Source organism: Leptodactylus fuscus, chromosome 6, assembly GCF_031893055.1.
Source record: "Leptodactylus fuscus isolate aLepFus1 chromosome 6, aLepFus1.hap2, whole genome shotgun sequence".
Lineage (NCBI taxonomy): Eukaryota > Metazoa > Chordata > Amphibia > Anura > Leptodactylidae > Leptodactylus > Leptodactylus fuscus.
The window spans coordinates 94,298,748-94,319,668 of NC_134270.1; the positions used below are offsets into that span (position 1 = coordinate 94,298,748).

The 20,921-nt window shown below is 43.9% G+C and overlaps 1 protein-coding gene across 1 annotated transcript in view; it reads right to left on the reverse strand.

The window, feature by feature from the left end:
• The window catches only part of KCNG1 (potassium voltage-gated channel modifier subfamily G member 1), an 85,023-nt gene that overhangs the window by 27,816 nt on the left and 36,286 nt on the right, over window positions 1-20,921 (reverse strand). Inside the window, exon 2 of the mRNA XM_075276819.1 lies at window positions 7,536-8,340. Coding sequence (XP_075132920.1) covers window positions 7,536-8,294 — 759 coding nt within the window. The 5' untranslated portion in view covers window positions 8,295-8,340. The remainder of the gene's footprint in view (window positions 1-7,535; window positions 8,341-20,921) is intronic.

Consider the following 20,921-nt stretch of genomic DNA (forward strand, 5'->3'; position numbering starts at 1 on the left):
AGATGTAGCAATCTGATGTAGCAGAGCCGAGGGTGCACTAGAACCCCTGTGCAAACTCAGTTCACGCTAATAGAATGCATTGGCCAGCGCTGATTGGCCAATGCATTCTATTAGCCCGATGAAGTAGAGCTGAATGTGTGTGCTAAGCACACACATTCAGCACTGCTTCATCACGCCAATACAATGCATTAGCCAGTGCTGATTGGCCAGAGTACGGAATTCGGCCAATCAGCGCTGGCTCTGCTGGAGGAGGCGGAGTCTAAGGTCGGACCTGAATGGAGACTGGTGTGGAGCGATCTTAGACTCCGCCTCCTCCAGCAGAGCCAGCGCTGATTGGCCGAATTCCGTACTCTGGCCAATCAGCGCTGGCCAATGCATTCTATTAGCCCGATGAAGTAGAGCTGAATGTGTGTGCTTAGCACACACATTCAGCTCTACTTCATCGGGCTAATAGAATGCATTGGCCAATCAGCGCTGGCCAATGCATTCTATTAGCTTGATGAAGCAGAGTGTGCACAAGGGTTCAAGCGCACCCTCGGCTCTGATGTAGCAGAGCCGAGGGTGCACAAGGGTTCAAGTGCACCCTCGGCTCTCCTACATCAGAGCCGAGGGTGCGCTTGAACCCTTGTGCAGCCTCAGCTCTGCTACATCAGAGCCGAGGGTGCGCTTGAACCCTTGTGCACACTCTGCTTCATCAAGCTAATAGAATGCATTGGCCAGCACTGATTGGCCAGAGTACGGAATTCGGCCAATCAGCGCTGGCCAATGCATCCCTATGGGAAAAAGTTTATCTCACAAAAATCACAATTACACACCCGATAGAGCCCCAAAAAGTTATTTTTAATAACATTCCCCCCTAAATAAAGGTTATCCCTAGCTATCCCTGCCTGTACAGCTATCCCTGTCTCATAGTCACAAAGTTCACATTCTCATATGACCCGGATTTGAAATCCACTATTCGTCTAAAATGGAGGTCACCTGATTTCGGCAGCCAATGACTTTTTCCAATTTTTTTCAATGCCCCCAGTGTCGTAGTTCCTGTCCCACCTCCCCTGCGCTGTTATTGGTGCAAAAAAGGCGCCAGGGAAGGTGGGAGGGGAATCGAATTTTGGCGCACTTTACCACGCGGTGTTCGATTCGATTCGAACATGGCGAACACCCTGATATCCGATCGAACATGTGTTCGATAGAACACTGTTCGCTCATCTCTAAAGGTGATGTAACACAGTGGTAATCATGCCCCTGTCCCAGCTTTTTTGTAACATGTTGCAGGCATCAAATTCAAAATGAGTAAAAAAAACCAAAACAATAAAGTTAGTCTTTTTTGAACATGAAATATCTTGTCTTTGTAGTGTATTTGCACAAAAAGGATTTACACAATGTCCCAACTTCATTGGAACAGGGGTTGTAAATATGGTATCGGCGTAATCGTAATAAACCGCCGGACAAAGCCGCCATGTAATTTTTAATGTAGAGTGAATGCCGTAAAAACAAAATGCAGAAACTAATGATAGAATTGCGGGTTTTTTCACATGGACCCCACATGAACATTAATAAAAGTTAATGAAAACATTATACGTACCCCAAAATGGCAATGAATGAAGTACAACTTGTCACGAAAAGAATATACCCTCACATAGCGAGAGAAAAATAAAAAAGTTAGAAATTTCAAAAGAATTTAAAGAAGACGGGGAAGGGAAACATGAAAAAGTCACCCCTGCGGACTTTTTGTGAAAAGCGATATAGGACAAACTATGATGCATTTCTGCCATGGTTTTTCATTGCCACCTGCTACACTATGTGATCAAAATTATCCGGACACCTGGCTGAAAATGACTTACAAGTTTGTGGCGCCCTCCATCGGTAATGCTGGAATTCAATATGGTGTTGGCCCACCCTTAGCCTTGATGACAGCTTCCACTCTCGCAGGCATACGTTCAATCAGGTGCTGGAAGGTTTCTTGGGCAATGGCAGCCCATTCTTCACGGAGTGCTGCACCGAGGAGAGGTATCGATGTAGGTCGGAGAGGCCTGGCACAAAGTCGGCGTTCCAAAACATCCCAAAGGTGTTCTATAGGATTAAAGTCAGGACTCTATGCAGGTCAGTCCATTACAGAGATGTTATTGTCATGTAACCACTCCGCCACCGGCCATGCAGTATGAACAGGTGCTCGATTGTGTTGAAAGATACAATCGCCATCCCTGAATTGCTCTTCAACAGTGGGAAGCAAGAAGGTGTTTAAAACATCAATGTAGGCCTGTGCTGTGATAGTGCCACGCAAAACAACAAGCCCCTTCCATGAAAAACACGACCACACCATAACACCACCGCCTCCGAATTTTACTGTTGGCACTACACAGATGACGTTCACTGGGCATTCACCATACCCACACCCTGTCATTGGATCGCCACATTGTGTACCGTGATTCGTCACTCCGCACAACGTGTTTCCACTGTTCAATCGTCCAAGGTTTACGCTTCTTACACCAAGCGAGGCATCGTTTGGCATTGACCTTCGTGATGTGTGGATCACCTGACCATATTCGAAGTTCGTTAGTTCCGCGGAGCGCCCCATTCTGCTCTCTCATGATGTCTAATGTCTACTGAGGTTGCTGATATGGAGTACCTGGCATTAAGTGGCAGCACAATGCACCTAATATGAAAAATATATGTTTTGGGGGTGTCAGGATACATTTGATCACATAGTGTACATGGGGTCTTAGCCTCAAGGTTTGGAACAAACTCCAGAAGATGATTAAAAAATCTACAGTAAGCAAATTTAAGGCAGAGGCCCCGCGAAGCAGAAACTCAGCTTTTTTTTGGTTACAGATTTTGTTGCGTTTTTTGAGCCAAAACCAGGAGTGGATTGAGCAGAAGGTAAAAGTAAAAGAGCTTCATATATGTTTCCCTTTCGAATTGTAGGCATTCTTGGCTTTGGCTCAAAAAACCACAGGAAAATCTGCAAAAAAAAAAAAAAAGTTTCGGCAATGTGGGGCCTTAGCCTAAACATGCTTATGATGAAAGTAGGGGTGTTATAAGATAAAAAAAAAGAAAAAATCTAAGGGGAGATTAGATGTACCTTTATTTTTTCTCTGCTGTCAACTTTCTATGTTTCTTTGTTTCTGTGTAGGTAAAATCCTGGACAAATCCTGGAAAACAACTAACGAAATAAATCCCAAATAGGAAACGCCCCTGTATACTCTCCCCTCTATATAAGAGAATAGCTAAGTAATATCAGATTACATCATGTACTATATAGTGGAGCAATTAGCAGAGGTAAGCTAATGGCCTTCATTCAGGACAACAAAGGTTTGTGTAATATTCTGATTAAAGATCAATGACATTGTCTGCCATGTGACATTTTCTGTTATGTGACATGGTCAGTCACATAATCCATATATACTCGACAGGATTCTTGAAGCGTCCTAATGGAGAGAATAACAATTACAATGTACTCACTAGCAGAGGACAGAGTTGAGAGCTTCGTTGCTTCTCAAGAAGCAGTGCAGAGCAAAGTTGAAGATGCCCTTCTTTTCCACAATATGGGAACAGCCCCAGGTCTGATAGGACAATTTCTGATATGTCAATGCAACCAAGCTGAAAGGGTTCCACAGAAGAGAACTGAAAACTACAGCCCCAGAATGTCACGTAACTACTGCAAGGACGTTCATCTCATACAGATGTGGCAAAATCCCAGATCTGATTGGCCAATCTCACTCTAGAATGACAGTAAAACAGCTGGTTGCTGCATGAAAAGGCTGTAACTTAGAAAATACAAAAAGTGCGGCCCGTGTCATACCCAATAGGGGAAGTGTATTGGGAAAGATCACACTACTGCACTACCTTTTTTTTTTTTTTTTTTTTTTTTTTAAATGTAGATTGTGAGCCCCACATAGAGCTCACAATGTACATTTTTCCCTATCAGTATGTCTTTTTGGAATATGGGATAGAAATCCATGCAAATACAGGGAGAACATACAAACTCCTTGCAGATGGTTTTTTTGCCCTTGGTGGGATTTGAACACCAGGACCCAGCGCTGCAAGGCTGCAGTGCTAACCACTGAGCCACCGTGTGGCCCCTACTGCACTACCTTTTGTTCAGGAAATACCAGAAGCATAAATGGCATGATGTCTCAGAAACATAAAGTGACAGTTACATCAAAACACACATTTCATACATGAGGCATCACAAATACACATATGTACACACACTAGCAAGGCACATAATAATCGGTAGACACTTTATCAATGTGATGTGACAAAACACAGAAAAAGCATTCACAAATTCAAGTTCTTAGCATCTGTTAACATGCTACACTACACTGATTCCAGATCAGTTGGAATTTTGTCAGAATTACATCCTTTGCCTGCTCCTGCCTGACACTGTTCTCCTAACAGTACAGAGCCTAAATAGTACATCAGGCACCAAAAATAGAATCAATGGTTGTTTGGGAACGGTGGGAGCTAGAGAAAAAATTCCAACTGTGGCAGAATTTTCCAACTGTGGCAGCGGAGTTTCAGCTATTAATTTATGTGAAGATATGGACTTGGTGGAGTTGATAAAAGGTCCTTTTTAAGTGGGAACCATGCCTCCTAGACTTCAATGTAATGTGATGGTCATCATGGTAGGTGGAGCAGTACAACATTTAGAAACATAAAAGATTGACAGAAAAGACCACTTAGTCTACTTAGCCTGCCCTTATATTATAGGCTTTTTGTTTTATTATAGACACGCATTTATCCAAGGTATGTGTAAATCCACTAAGGGCTCGTTCACATCTGCGGCCCGGTCTCCATACTTAGGTTTCCGTTTCCTGCCTAAAACACAGGCAGGAGACGGAAACCTGCAGGAGACTTTCTCACCCATTCATTTGAATGGGTGAGAAAGCTGTCCGGCCGTGCGCGGCAGTGAGCGTTTTAGGCTCTCCGCCGCGAAACCGGGTTTTATAATCCGGACACAGAGTTGGACATGCAGTACTCTGTGTCCGGATAAAAAAATCCGGTTTCGCGGCGGAGAGCCTAAAACGCTCACCGCCGCGCACGGCCGGACCCGGTCTATGGTTTCCGTCTTCTGCCATGCAGAAGACGGAAACCATAGAACGGAGACCCCAAACGCAGGTGTGAACCCAGCGTCACTGTAGATTTCCCTACCACATCTGTTCCAAGCCTCAACTACTCTTTCAGTGAAACAATAATTCCTGCAGACGTCTTGGAGCTCCTTCTTTACAGTACTGGCTCCCACTGTAAGGATTGGGTGGTACTGTCTCCTTGAACCTGATGTAGGTCAGTTACATAGTACAGCCCTCCTGTCTATCTCAATGTGGGGCGTTACACCGCAGGCTTTCACAACCAGAAGAACATCACATATAGTGACAAAGGAGCCACTTTATGGCTATCAGGCTCAGATTTTTAAAGATGAATAATTGAAAGTTGCTATAAATAAGGACAGGAGATTGCACATAACAATACAACATATATGGTAGTTTTTTTTTTTTTTTTTGGGGGGGGGGCACTGGGGAGTTTCAGTAATACCTTTTAAATTGCATGTGTAAAAATATTAAGTTGCACAAAGTCTAAAGATAAAAGAAGAAATAAAAGACTGCATCACTGCAGATCTGTTCACAATACGCTCCAATCTCCCACTCATTTTATGACGGCTTGTATCTAGATAGTGGGCCCAAGACTGCCATAAAATCGACAGTGTCTATAGTTGGAGGAGAAGGCAGATGCAGTAGTTATAAAATTTTTGCACTGAGCTATATGAGAAAAGTTTAACAGACCTCTAGTCAGAATTCCAGAACATGATGTGATGTCATAAAAGTCTGTCCATATTGTGGGATCCCTGCACTCTCCATTCATCCTCTCAGGTCTAGTTATAAACCAATAATTGGGACAGCAGACAATGCTGGAGCCCAAAGGTGAGTATACAATTAAAGACCAGTTACTTGATTCAGAAATGTGCCCATTAACTCATTCTCTAACACAGACCACCAATGATGTTTGCATTAACCTCTTCTCTCCCCTACTGACCTACTAACAAAGTCATTTCCAATTAAATAACTGAGAAAGGAGCAGTACACAGAACCCTATGAAACAAGGAAAATGGTGTAAAACTTAGAACTTGGTGTGTGTGACACAAGTATATATAGCAGCAGAACAATAGCACTCAATAAGTGATATATTTCCAATTTGGAAATCTAAATCCCTATATAGAAGTATACCACCAAATGTATGAACCTGTAACCCTTTTATGATCACTGTATATTTATTAATATATTATTTAAAGGGAATCTACCACCACCAAAATTACTTACTGTGTTTCCCCCGAAAGTAAGACAACTCCCGATAATAAGACTTATTGCAATTTCTTATATGCTAAGAAATATAAGAACTCCCCTGAAAATAAGACCTAGCGGTCTACTTGTCATTGCTTACACCGTCACATCCGATTACATAAACAAATTCTTACTGTGCTTGCTGTGCAAAGACTGTATGGAGAAAAGCATTGCAGCCGGCTGACCGTTACGCGCGGTGTTGCGAGTGTACAGAAAAGCCGGCTGCTAGGGGCCACACGGTGGCTCAGTGGTTAGCACTGCATCCTTGCAGCACTTGAGTCCTGGGTTCGAATCCTGCCAGTAACAACATGTGCAAGGAGTTTGTATGTTCTCCCCGTGTTTGTGTGGATTTCCTCCCATTCTACAAAGACATACTGATAGGAAAAAAAAAAAAAAAGTACATTGTGATCCCTATACGGGGCTCACAATCTACATTAAAAAAAAAAAAAAAAAAAAAAAGAAAGAAAAGCTGGCTGCTGCCACTGCTGTGCTGCATCCACTGTCCCTGCTGCTGTGGGATAGGCTTGGGAGATGCCCGCTGGTCATACGTAAGCATCGTATGTGGCGGTGGGTCCACTCTTTCAGCTCATCTCACAGCAGCAGGGACAATGGATACAGCGTATCGCAGAGGCAGCAGCAATGCTTTTCTTCATACAGTCTTTGCGCAGCAAGCACATCTCAGTGTAGCGCAGCTGAGGCAGCAGCACACACAGCGTTCAGCCGGCTGCAATGCTTTTCTCCATATGTTCTTTGCACAGCAAACACATCTCACGGGTAAGGACTTGTTTATTTGATCAGATAATGCTAATGTTTAATGGGGAGTAGCAGGAAAAATAATACATATCCTGAAAATAAGACCTAGCACATTTTTAGGACCAAAATTTAATATAAGACGCTGTCGTATTTTCGGGGAAACAGGGTATATAATCTTGTAGGGGTTGTTAGTGGTTGTTATAGGAACTGTTAGAGGCGTAGTAAACATATCTTTCTTGCATCAAAGTGCAGTATTGCTGCAGAGAAACTCCACATGCACCTAGGTTGGAACCTCTCTAGCTGGAGCACCAATTTCCATTGTGGTTTCTTTGCTATTTGTAGTACTGCCTAAGTTTAGTTTAATCACAGTGATTTGCTTTATGATTCTAGTGTATGGACAGATCATTTTTTTTACTCAGCGAATTACCAAATACACAGTTGTCTTACTTTTTCCTCTTCTTCCCTCAAGTCTGGCATGGTGCTGATAGAGAGATTCACTGCTGTGATAGTCACAAATAAAACAGACAGACAAGCAAAAATTTTTCCAGGTAGTCCAGACTGTGGTTTCTCCACCATATTGCGCAGGTGTCTCATGCACATATTCAGCCTGCTCTCATCCTCAGTTTCCGACCCATTTTCATTTTCAAGGAGCTCATCCTCCCGGAGGTTAAGTTCCGCAAACTCCTCCATCTTCTGGATATACCTTCTTTTACAGCACCACTCCAGACTATCTTCCTCAATTCCCCAGTACAAAAGCTCCTCTTGGAAAGATAGAGCACACATTTCACGTAGGAGTCGCAATTTTCCCACACGTAGGAAAGTCAGAATAGTTCTAAAAGCGCCAGGATTTCGATCAAAGAAAAATTCATTACAGGTCACATCATAATCATCACAAATACTTAATATCTCATCAAAGTTGCTGCACAGCTTAAGTTGTCCAAGACGTGTTAGTGGAAATTCTTCCAATGTCGTCCATGGAAGTACATATCTGATGCCTCCAACATTGATAATAGCATGGTGCTTGCGATCTTCTGGGTGGACACTATGAAAGAGGTCCTCTCCCGACTGTATGACCCTGGCCCTCTTGTAAAAGATCCCTTTTAGAGACTCTGTTTCCGTAAAGAAGTTTTGGTTGAAAGAAGTGTCAGAGGCACAACTTAGGGCACTGTAATCATAGTCTGAATTCTCTCCTCCGAGAAGAGTCATTATGGCTGTGTCACTTACATCCTATGGATATTTTACAATGAGAAAGCTGTAATGAAGAAAAAAGCAAAAAACTGAATTATAAACTGAACATAATTTATATATTGTATTATAGATTATAACAGGATAGATAAAATAGGTTGCACACACTGCTTATAGGACTTTTTTCAGTGTTGATTCCAATCTTTGATTAGTTCAAATAAGTGAAAAAGTTTGGTTGTAACAGGGATGCTGCTGACTAATGCCATGATAGGAATACTAGTGCTGTAGTTCAATAGCATGTAGGATGGATTCATTTAGTTACAGGGGTTATTCACCTTAAATAATCCTGTTTCGTTTCATGGTGTAACACCAATTCTATGTGCTCACTGGCATATTGCCTTCGCAGCAGACATAACTGTCTGACTACCTCTGTATCTGCTCCTGTCGCTTTAAGAATTAGTGTTCTCACCTGCTAAACGTCCTCCTGCCAATCCTTATCTGTCTGTATGTACTTAAGTCTCGTTCTTTAGAGAATGATTCGTGCAGGCACTGCGCGGCAAGCAAACGGACCCCATTATAGTCTATGGGGTCCGTGTGCTTTAACAGCACAGCGCTTGCAGTTGCGCTTGTATTCCGTCCGGGGGGGTCCTCATGCGGATGGAACACATAAGCTAGATGTGAACCGGGCATAGGTCTTACTTTGGCGCAGGATTCCACTACTTTAGGTAGGACTCTGTCTGTACTGTTTGGTATGCTAATCCTATTGTCTGTTATATCTCTGCTCCTGCCAGTCTCTGGCTTCTGTTTCTGAAACCTGTTGGCCTACAGTTTCTACTTATGTTACCTATTTGGCCTATGGCTTTTGTTTCTGTTACCTTTTTGGCCTTTGGCTTCTGTTTATGTTACCTGTTGGTTTATGGTCTCTACTTCTGTTCCCTGTTGACCTGTTTTATTCTGTCCTGTATTCTTTGTTAAACTCAGCTTTGGTAAGATGTATGATCTGTCCTGTTTTTAGCCATTGTTCACACTTTTTGTTTTATTTTGATGTTTCTGTGGTATATTGCACCATAGTCCTGACCTGCCTGGTGAGATGCTACTAAATCAAGACCACTTCAGGAGGCAGCGGCCTGGTAGACTCCCTACAGTTAAGTTCAAATCCCTGTATGGGGATTAAAGGGTTAAAACCGGGGATTCTGAATGGACAGCACCCTTAGAGAAGGACCCAGTTTTGTAGTACAGTGGGTCCATGATCCGCTGTTGTTCCACAAAGGTTCCATGATTATAAGCTCATCACATAGTGTGTGTCCCTCCCCAATAACCTTCAGCAATCTGTAAGGGTAAAAAGTTATTATGTAATGCAGGGACAAACCAAGGTGTCCGCAGAGAGATATTGTTTGTAGCCACTATATGCTTCAGCTAATTGATTGGCCTCAGCTAATGGCCTCATCAGGCCAACCACTGTTCTTATGCCCAATTAGGACATCATAGAGAGAAGTGCCTGGTTTAGATCCCACCTATAGTCAGAATGGAGAGCTGCTCTGTAGGGCCATCTCCCATTTTGGTATACTCAAGATGACCACAATTACGTGATCAGCCATTTATTTGAATGGCCACAATACTATACTATATTTACCTGGGGCATGGGAATTGCCTTAATGGCCACAGCTTCCCTCTGCAAAATAGCAGGAATTCCAGGAACAAGACCAGGTGTGTATTCATAGTGTGCATTCTGAAGTATGTTGCCATATTGGGCAACTGTATGTACAGCAATTACACAATACAGCATTAGTATCAGAACTAAGTTGTTGGGTCATCACCATAAGTTGAAGTCAGGATTTCAAAAAGTACCCCTTAGGGCTGTAGAAGTTCACCTGAAGACAGAATGTTTTATCACTGTAGGTAGTATTATGGTATTTGCACACTGCCGTCATACTGTCTGTTGTTTTGACCCTGTTGTTTGTCAACATTGACTGCAGTGTTATTGTAAGGATTGGAGTCAGGGTCAGGCAGTGCAAAGTGACACAGCTGGGAAAGCAACACTGTGCAACTAATGACAAAAGGGGTCGTAGGCCCTGCAGCTATAACTATGCTGTAATATCTGAGATGAGGCAGACCAATGCACTTCCTAATTGAAGTGCGCCTACCACGACTCCTTATGCTTCTATCCCGGCGGCTAGGATAAGGGAAGAGGAGGCCCTGAAAGTCCTAGGGACTGGAGTCACGGGGTCACACCTAAACAGAAAGCACAGTGTAACTGCAATGCAAAACAAAAGACTAAACAGCATGGAACCAGAGAGGACTACAAGTCCCAGCAAGACACAGAAGAGAAGGCGAGGTCAGACGAGCAAGAGGTTGAGCCAGGAGATATAATAAAGGTACAGAATCAAAAGACAAGGGATAGTCAAAAATACAAGCCGGGTATATAACCAAGGAACAGACCGAATACAAACAGACAGGGAATCAGACTGAGCAGGGGAACCAGGAAACACAAAGTGAATGGCTGGCAAGGATCCATCCCTGGGTGGAGTTTAAATAGCAGCAGAGAACACACCTGATGGCTAATGACATGGAGACTGAAAGCAAGGAAAAGATTAACCCTTAATGACCTAAGCACACCCAATAGAACTCCTAACACGTCTCCCAGGGAGACGCCGCACAACAAGGAGACCGCGGCGACTCCGTATCCTGACAGTACCCCCCCTTTGAGGAGGGGCCTCTGGACCCTCAAGAGGACTCCCTGGCTTAGTAGGGTAAGAACGGTAAAACTTCTCCACCAATCTAGGAGCGTGAAGGTCTCTGGCTGCCACCCAAACACGCTCCTCTGGTCCATACCCCTTCCAATGTATGAGGAACTGAAGAATTCCGCACTCTGCGTGAATCAATGACCCGTTCCACCTCATACTCTAGTTCCCCCTGAACGATCACTGGTTCAGGTGGGGAACGAGTGACCATTGCCGGAACATACTTTTTGAGTAGGGACTTATGAAAAACTGGGTGAATATGGAGGGACCTAGGAAGTGATAATTTGAATGACACAGGGTTGATTATTTCAGAAATGGGATATGGACCAATAAAACGCGGGGCAAATTTAGTAGATGGAACACGAAGTTGGAGATTTTTAGTGGATAACCAGACCTTGTCACCCACCACAAAGTCAGGTCCAGGGCGGCGCTTTCTGTTGGCGAAATTTACTTGATTAGCCTGGGCTTTTCTCAGCGATGCCAGGCTTTCAGCCCATACAGTACAGAGAGATTTAGCAACGTCCTCTACTGAGGAAAAGGCAAATTCATTACCTGTTCCTGAGGAGAATCTGGGGTGAAAACCATAGTTAATGTGGAAAGGAGACGACCGAGTCGAGGAGTTGACATGATTATTTAGTGCAAATTCAGCCATGGGCAAATATTCACTCCATTTATCTTGGCAATCAGACACAAAGCACCTCAAATATTGTTCTAAAGATTTATTCAATCTCTCTGTTTGACCGTTAGTCTCTGGGTGAAAGGCTGAGGAAAAAGAAAGAGAGACTCCCAACCTGTTACAAAAGGCTTTCCAAAACCTGGACACAAACTGTACGCCCCTGTCCGACACCACATTTGAAGGAATACCACGCAGATGTAAAATGTGTTGAATAAACAACCAGGCCAACAATTTAGCTGAAGGCAATTTTTTCAAGGCAACAAAGTGGGACATCTTATAAAAACGATCTACTACAACCCAAATTACCGATTTCCCTTTAGAGGAAGGGAGATCGGTAATAAAATCCATGGAGATGTGTGACCAGGGTCTATTGGGTAGCGGGAGTGGATGTAAAAGACCCGCTGGAAGTTCATGGGGCACCTTAGATCTGGCACAGGTCTCGCAAGAATGAACAAAATTTTTAACATCTCGTTGCCAAGATGGCCATCAATACGTTCGTGATAACAGATTCCCAGTACCAGCAATGCCTGGATGACCCGCCAGAACAGAGGAGTGGATCTCCTCTAAGAGCTCCAAGCGGATGTGGCTAGGGACAAACAATTTACCTGGTGGTAGCGTACTAGGGGCAGCATCCTGAGTGTTGAGAATACGGGTTTCAAGATCCGAGGTCAAAACTGCCACTACCACCCCAGGAGCAAGTATATTTTCAGGTTCCCCATCAGAACTACCACTAAGACCAAAACTTCTAGACAAGGCATCTGCTTTAGTATTCTTTGAGCCGGGACGGTAGGTAATTACAAAGTGGAACCTAGTGAAAAATAGAGCCCACCTGGCTTGACGGGGATTTAATCTTTTTGCCTTGTCTAAATATAATAAGTTTTTGTGGTCAGTTAGTACAGTAATTATATGTCTGGCCCCCTCCAGGAAGTGTCTCCACTCTTCAAAGGCCCACTTAATCGCCAGAAGCTCTCTATTGCCAACATCATAATTGGCCTCGGTAGTGGAGAACCTCCTGGAAAAGTAGGCGATAGGTTGGAGGTTGGTAAATGGTTCAGTGCCCTGAGACAGGACCGCTCCTACACCTACTTCTGAAGCGTCAACCTCTACAATAAAGGGCAATTCAGGATCAGGATGGACCAGGACTGGGGCAGAAGTAAAAAGTTGTTTTAAGGTGGCGAACGCTACCTCCGTCTCTGGTGTCCAGGAGGCAGGATCCGCCCCCTTTTTGGTCAAATTGGTGAGAGGTTTAACAATAGAAGAAAAATTTCGGATAAATTTTCGGTAATAGTTGGCGAAACCTAGAAACCTTTGAACTTCTTTTAAGGTAGTAGGTTTCTCCCATTCAAGTACTGCAGATACCTTTCTGGGATCCATACCAATGGTACCAGGAGTAAGGATGTATCCCAAAAAACCTATCTCCTGGACTCCAAATTGACACTTTGATAACTTAGCACAGAGGTGGTTTTGACGTAGCCTAAGAAGAACCTCTTTTACATGTTGCTGATGTGACTCCCAGTCCGGTGAGAATATGAGGATGTCATCTAAATAAATTACTAGATATCTACCTAACAGATCCCTAAAAATGTAATTCACAAAACGTTGAAATACCGCCGGAGCATTGCTCAAACCAAAAGCCATAACTAGGTATTCAAAATGACCTTCCGGGGTATTAAATGCGGTTTTCCACTCATCCCCGTCTCTCATCCGAATCAAGTTGTAAGCTCCACGGAGGTCAATTTTAGAAAACCACCGAGCCCCCACCACCTGGTTAAAAAGATCTGGGATGAGTGGCAGAGGATGTTGGTCTTTGACCGTAATTTTATTCAATTCCCTGTAGTCAATACAAGGTCGGAGGCCACCATCTTTTTTTTCAACGAACAAAAACCCCGCCCCCACAGGAGAAACTGAAGGTCGGATATGTCCTTTAGATAGGCTCTCTTTAATGTACTGGCGCATGGACTCGCGCTCTGGAGCTGAAAGGTTAAAAATGCGACCTTTGGGTAGTTTAGCTCCAGGAACCAAATCAATTGCGCAGTCATAAGGTCGATGTGGAGGCAAGACCTCCGCACTGAGCTCGTCAAAGACGTCTTTGAACTCGGTAATAAATTCCGGAATTTTTATATCATTTTTGATAGTACAAATAGTATTAATTTGAGAAGTACAGGAATCTCCCCATCTAACCAACTCCGAAGTTTCCCAATTAAAAACTGGATTATGTACACGCAACCAGGGTAAACCAAGAATAACGTCTGCAGCCAGTTTTTTCATAACAAAAAATGACACTTTTTCAACATGTAAACTGCCGACAAAAAACTGCACCTCAGCAGTACGGGCTAAGATTTTCCCTTCAGACAAAGGGGTTAGATCTGCTCCAGATACCTGAAATGGGTATTTCAAGGGAATTAATTCAATTCCTAGAGCTTGCGCCACCACTTCATGGATGAAGTTCATGGCGGCACCTGAATCCACCATCGCCTGACATGCAAAAGTTTTATTACCATTAACAAGAATAGCAGGGAGTAAACATTTCTCAATATTATTAGGAGGTACCTGTGTGCCTGAGTGACCCTCCCGGAAATCACTCAGGCATTGGCGTTTCCCGGCGGTGGTTTAGGTCTGGTTGGACAGTTTCTCAGGATATGTCCAGGTTTGCCGCAATACAGACACAGAGCGTTTTCTAGGCGATACTTTCTCCTGGAGGCGGATGTGGACCCCAATATCATTGGTTCTTCTTCAAGAATAGAACAAGAGGTAGGAACAGCAGAAGGAGGTATAGGTTCCGAAAGGACAGACCAGGATTTAGCTGAGGACCCAGGTTTGCTTAATTTCTCTCTACGCCTTTCCCTAAGCCTCCTATCAATAGAAATAGCCAAGGACATAAAGTCTCCTAGATTTTCAGGGACTGGATGACTTACTAGAGCATCTTTTACAGAATCAGATAAGCCTTGTCTAAAAAGGGTTAACAAAGGTCTGTCTGTCCACCCTGACTGTGAGCTCCACTGACGAAACTCCGTACAATAGTCCTCGGCAGTTCTAACTCCCTGCTGAATAGACAACAGATGGGACTCGGCCAAGGCAACTCTATTAGGGTCATCATAAATCTGACCTAATGTTTGAAAAAACTTATTTAATGAATTCCATTCAGGAGCTCCGCAGGTAGAGCCAAGGCCCAGTCTTGTGGTGACCCTCGTAGAAGGGACACCACCAGCGCCACCTGCTCTGCTTCAGAAGAAAGGAAATTAAAACGAAAAAATAAATGGCAAGATTCCCGAAATGTTCGGAATCTGTCTGGTTTACCGTCAAAACGGTCAGGCAAGAGCATTTTAGGATCCTGACGGGTATTCAATATAGGAAGAACTGGCGTTTGAATAGAAGAACCTGCAGCGGCTGATGCTGGATCAGGCAAAGCATCCAGACGCTGCGAGACTTGGTTAATTAACCCAGCCATGCCCTGCACCTGCCTTGACAGTTCGTCCAGTCGGTCAGTTACGGAGTGTTCGGCATCCATACTAAACCGCCGGGCGGTCTGCCTAGGGTAAGGGCCAGCCATTATGTAAGGATTGGAGTCAGGGTCAGGCAGTGCAAAGTGACACAGCTGGGAAAGCAACACTGTGCAACTAATGACAAAAGGGGTCGTAGGCCCTGCAGCTATAACTATGCTGTAATATCTGAGATGAGGCAGACCAATGCACTTCCTAATTGTAGTGCGCCTACCACGACTCCTTACGCTTCTATCCCGGCGGCTAGGATAAGGGAAGAGGAGGCCCTGAAAGTCCTAGGGACTGGAGTCACGGGGTCACACCTAAACAGAAAGCACAGTGTAACTGCAATGCAAAACAAAAGACTAAACAGCATGGAACCAGGGAGGACTACAAGTCCCAGCAAGACACAGAAGAGAAGGCGAGGTCAGACGAGCAAGAGGTTGAGCCAGGAGATATAATAAAGGTACCGAATCAAAAGACAAGGGATAGTCAAAAATACAAGCCGGGTATATAACCAAGGAACAGACCGAATACAAACAGACAGGGAAACAGACTGAGCAGGGGAACCAGGAAACCCAAAGTGAATGGCTGGCAAGGATACATCCCTGAGTGGGGTTTAAATAGCAGCAGAGAACACACCTGATGGCTAATGACATGGAGACTGAAAGCAAGGAAAAGATTAACCCTTAATGACCTAAGCACACCCAATAGAACTCCTAACACGTCTCCCAGGGAGACGCCGCGCAGCAAGGAGACCGCGGCGACTCCGTATCCTGACAGTTATATAAACTGATGGAAGGTTCCTTCCTTCAGTTTTCAGCATTTTAATGGAACTATTGTGTCTGTCTAAAAAAAAACCCTGTAAGCCAATGGAAGGAACTTCCTGTCCTTCTTTTAACACTGTAGTCAAAGTAGATGGATAGAAACAAAAACTCAGAAAGTATTTAGTTTGTATCTGTCATTCTGGCAGTCTAAATTGTAGTGTAACTATTTTGTGTCACCCACTCTACCTCATAGATTGTAAGCTCTTGCGAACAGGCCTCTTAATCACATTGGGAGAATTGACTATACTCTGTAATGTCTCATTTTGTCTGTTCTTGAAGCCTATATAATGTAAAGTGCTGCGGAATATGTTGGCACAATACAAATAAAATGTATTATTATTATTATGTGTCCTAAAATCCATTTTAATAGAGAAAGTTGAGGTACAGACAGAAACATCTGAGTTGTCTCGCTATCTGCAGCAAAATCAAGTTGACTGTTCAGAACAAGTAAATGCAGGCAATGATAAGTACTCATAAAGTATGATTATATATCAAGGAAACTGGGATGGAAAGACAGTGATAATAACACTCAAATGATACGGATGAGAGAAAACAATCAGAGCAAGTACCAAGTATTTTACTTTACTAAGGAGACAAATCTGTTTAATAGATTCTTATTCTAGCCAAGAGTTCTTGGGTGTTGGCCACAAACTGAAGGAATTATGAGTGGGAAGTCTTCATAGGGAGCACAAAATGTTGTCCATAACATAGTGATTAATAACCGGGCACATTCTCCAGGGCTGTCCTGATATGCCATAACTGCGGCAAAATGTCTGCATCTATTAGTGACATCACCAGTGGTGACCTTCAGCTTCTGGAATCAGGAAAAAGTTATTTATTTAAATACTGTTCTTAAAAATGTTCATTGTTTGATAGCATCAGATACAGTATTGTTTTCTGATTATAATAAAGATTTATCAAATGACATCTGATTTCTACTTTATATCTGACTTTCCATTAATATATATATACTGGAGAAAATTACAATCTGCTCATAAATACCAGAACGACCATAAATCAATGGTACAAGTGAAGATAAGAAACTCTGACATATCTTACTATACTGCCTCCTCCTCTACTTAAAAACCTCTCCTTCCCAAAAGAATTTACCTTAAAACGGGCTGCAGTAAAATATTTATCTTCAAGTCTTTGACAGATTCAGCTAAATCTGGTGAAATCTGCCAAGAATCTGATGTCTATGGTGGCCATACACAGTAGATTAACAGGAGATGCTACTAAAATAAACTGAATCTGCCAAATGATCTGAAGATAAATATCTTGTGTGTGTGGCCAGCGTTACTTAGCAGCAGCTGCTGGTAGTGGTAACATTCATAAAAAAAATGGCAATACAACCCTGTGATTTCCATATGGTCTCAGTTTTTTTGTGCAGAGAGAAAAGTAGAACTTGCAGAACTTTGTCTCCGTACTGAAAATAAGGCCTCATTCACATCTGCATTAGTAATCCGTTCACTGGAGTCCGCATAGGGACCCTCCCAAATGGACTACCAAACGTATTGGCAAACGGTGTGCAGTGAAAGCACTCAGATCCCCATAGACTACAATGGGTCCGTGTGCTTGCTGCGAGAGCTCCGCAGGGAACATGCGGACAGGAAAGTAGTTCACAATCTACTTTCCTGTCTACATGACTCGTGCAGAGATCTCGCGGCAAGCACACGGACCCCATTATATTCTATGTCGTCCATGTGCTTTCACTGCACACCCCTTGCAAATGCATTTGGTAGTCCGTTCGGGGGGTACCCATGCGGACTTCCCGAACGGATTACCAAACGCAGATCTGAACCAAGGATAAGGACTCCAGATGGACTGCAAGCAGTCCGTTTTGTTTTAACATTGAGGTCTATGGAAAACTGATTATATACTGATTACATACAATCAGTTTCTGCCTGTTTCAGGTTTCCGTCTTCTGCAGAAGACGGCGCTCACGGCCGGACACTTTTCAAACCCATTCAAACTGGGCAGGAAACGGAAACCTGCCAAACGGAGGCCCGAGGCGCAGATGTGAACGAGCCCTGACACAGTTTTCATCCGGACAGTTTGAAATCAGTTTTTGAAGATGTTAAATACTGATTTCAAACAGATTTGCCAAACGTAAATGTGAACCAGGCCTACAAGAAGTCTCACAAGTCATAGATATATGGAAGAAAATGCTTGTAGAATGAGCATTCAAATTTTTTATAGTTAGAGTAAAAGTACCTTTATATGTTTAGATGATCAATTGTTAATCGGGGGAAGGGGGGTTAGCTGTCACTCACAAATAACACTCGTTTCTGGTGCAACCTGCTCAGATAGTGAGCAGGCTGCTAGCTAGCCACGTACTATTAAGTCCATTTGCACCATGTCCCAGGACGTAATAGTATATCACATTTCGATAAGGGGTTAACAAAGCAGACCAATATTAAGCAAAGGAATTCCAAATCCACGTAGCACATTTTTCGGACTATAAAACACACTTTTTCCCCCAAACTTTGGGAGGAATGCGGGAGTGCATATAGTCTGCATGTAGTGCGTGGGGGAAGATGCGGTGACAGTGGAGCAGGGTCGCCTAAAGTAGTATCCACCTTTATTAAAGATTATATCTATAACCCTACTAATAAAGATAATATAGATCTGATCTAAGATTGAGGCCCGTTGGATAATGAGTTGCCAACTTGAATATCCAGAAAGCCTCCTTTTGTAATAATTTCCTTCTCCCATCTCCTCCATGTGCAGAATTAATTACTTTTTCTAAGGCAAAAAATTGCAATGAAGTAACATTACCATTATGGTATACCAAAAAATGTTTGGAAGCCCCTGGGGATTTAGAAAAAGTTTCACTATTGCAATCTGAGATATGTTCTTAGACTCACGTTTTCAAAGTACAAATTGTGCATCCAACATAATGTAGGTTGCAGATATTACACAAGATCATATAGATCACATATTTAGATTTGCAATTCATGATTTTTTTTCATGTTGTATTTTTTGAAACCCTCTGTATGTGTGAACATCGTTTCGTATTTACAGACTTGACATCTGGGTGCCCCATATGTGTAAAAACTAGAGATGAGCGAACACTAAAATGTTCGAGGTTCGAAATTCGATTCGAACAGCCGCTCACTGTTCGAGTGTTCGAATGGGTTTCGAACCCCATTATAGTCTATGGGGAACATAAACTCGTTAAGGGGGAAACCCAAATTCGTGTCTGGAGGGTCACCAAGTCCACTATGACACCCCAGGAAATGATACCAACACCCTGGAATGACACTGGGACAGCAGGGGAAGCATGTCTGGGGGCATAAAAGTCACTTTATTTCATGGAAATCCCTGTCAGTTTGCGATTTTCGCAAGCTAACTTTTCCCCATAGAAATGCATTGGCCAGTGCTGATTGGCCAGAGTACGGAACTCGACCAATCAGCGCTGGCTCTGCTGGAGGAGGCGGAGTCTAAGATCGCTCCACACCAGTCTCCATTCAGGTCCGACCTTAGACTCCGCCTCCTCCAGCAGAGCCAGCGCTGATTGGCCGAAGGCTGGCCAATGCATTCCTATGCGAATGCAGAGACTTAGCAGTGCTGAGTCAGTTTTGCTCAACTACACATCTGATGCACACTCGGCACTGCTACATCAGATGTAGCAATCTGATGTAGCAGAGCCGAGGGTGCACTAGAACCCCTGTGCAAACTCAGTTCACGCTAATAGAATGCATTGGCCAGCGCTGATTGGCCAATGCATTCTATTAGCCCGATGAAGTAGAGCTGAATGTGTGTGCTAAGCACACACATTCAGCTCTACTTCATCGGGCTAATAGAATGCATTGGCCAGCGCTGATTGGCCAGAGTACGGAACTCGACCAATCAGCGCTGGCTCTGCTGGAGGAGGCGGAGTCTAAGATCGCTCCACACCAGTCTCCATTCAGGTCCGACCTTAGACTCCGCCTCCTCCAGCAGAGCCAGTGCTGATTGGCCGAATTCCGTACTCTGGCCAATCAGCACTGGCTAATGCATTGTATTGGCGTGATGAAGCAGTGCTGAATGTGTGTGCTTAGCACACACATTCAGCTCTACTTCATCGGGCTAATAGAATGCATTGGCCAATCAGCGCTGGCCAATGCATTCTATTAGCTTGATGAAGCAGAGTGTGCACAAGGGTTCAAGCGCACCCTCGGCTCTGATGTAGCAGAGCCGAGGGTGCACAAGGGTTCAAGCGCACCCTCGGCTCTGATGTAGCAGAGCCAAGGCTGCACAAGGGTTCAAGCGCACCCTCGGCTCTGATGTAGCAGAGCCGAGGGTGCACAAGGGTTCAAGTGCACCCTCGGCTCTGCTACATCAGAGCCGAGGGTGCGCTTGAACCCTTGTGCAGCCTCGGCTCTGCTACATCAGAGCCGAGGGTGCGCTTGAACCCTTGTGCACACTCTGCTTCATCAAGCTAATAGAATGAATTGGCCAGCGCTGATTGGCCAATGCATTCTATTAGCCCGATGAAGTAGAGCTGAATGTGTGTGCTAAGCACACACATTCAGCACTGCTTCATCACGCCAATACAATGCATTAGCCAGTGCTGATTGGCCAGAGTACGGAATTCGGCCAATCAGCGCTGGCTCTGCTGGAGGAGGCGGAGTCTAAGGTCGGACCTGAATGGAGACTGGTGTGGAGCGATCTTAGACTCCGCCTCCTCCAGCAGAGCCAGCGCTGATTGGTCGAGTTCCGTACTCTGGCCAATCAGCGCTGGCCAATGCATCCCTATGGGAAAAAGTTTATCTCACAAAAATCACAATTACACACCCGATAGAGCCCCAAAAAGTTATTTTTAATAACATTCCCCCCTAAATAAAGGTTATCCCTAGCTATCCCTGCCTGTACAGCTATCCCTGTCTCATAGTCACAAAGTTCACATTCTCATATGACCCGGATTTGAAATCCACTATTCG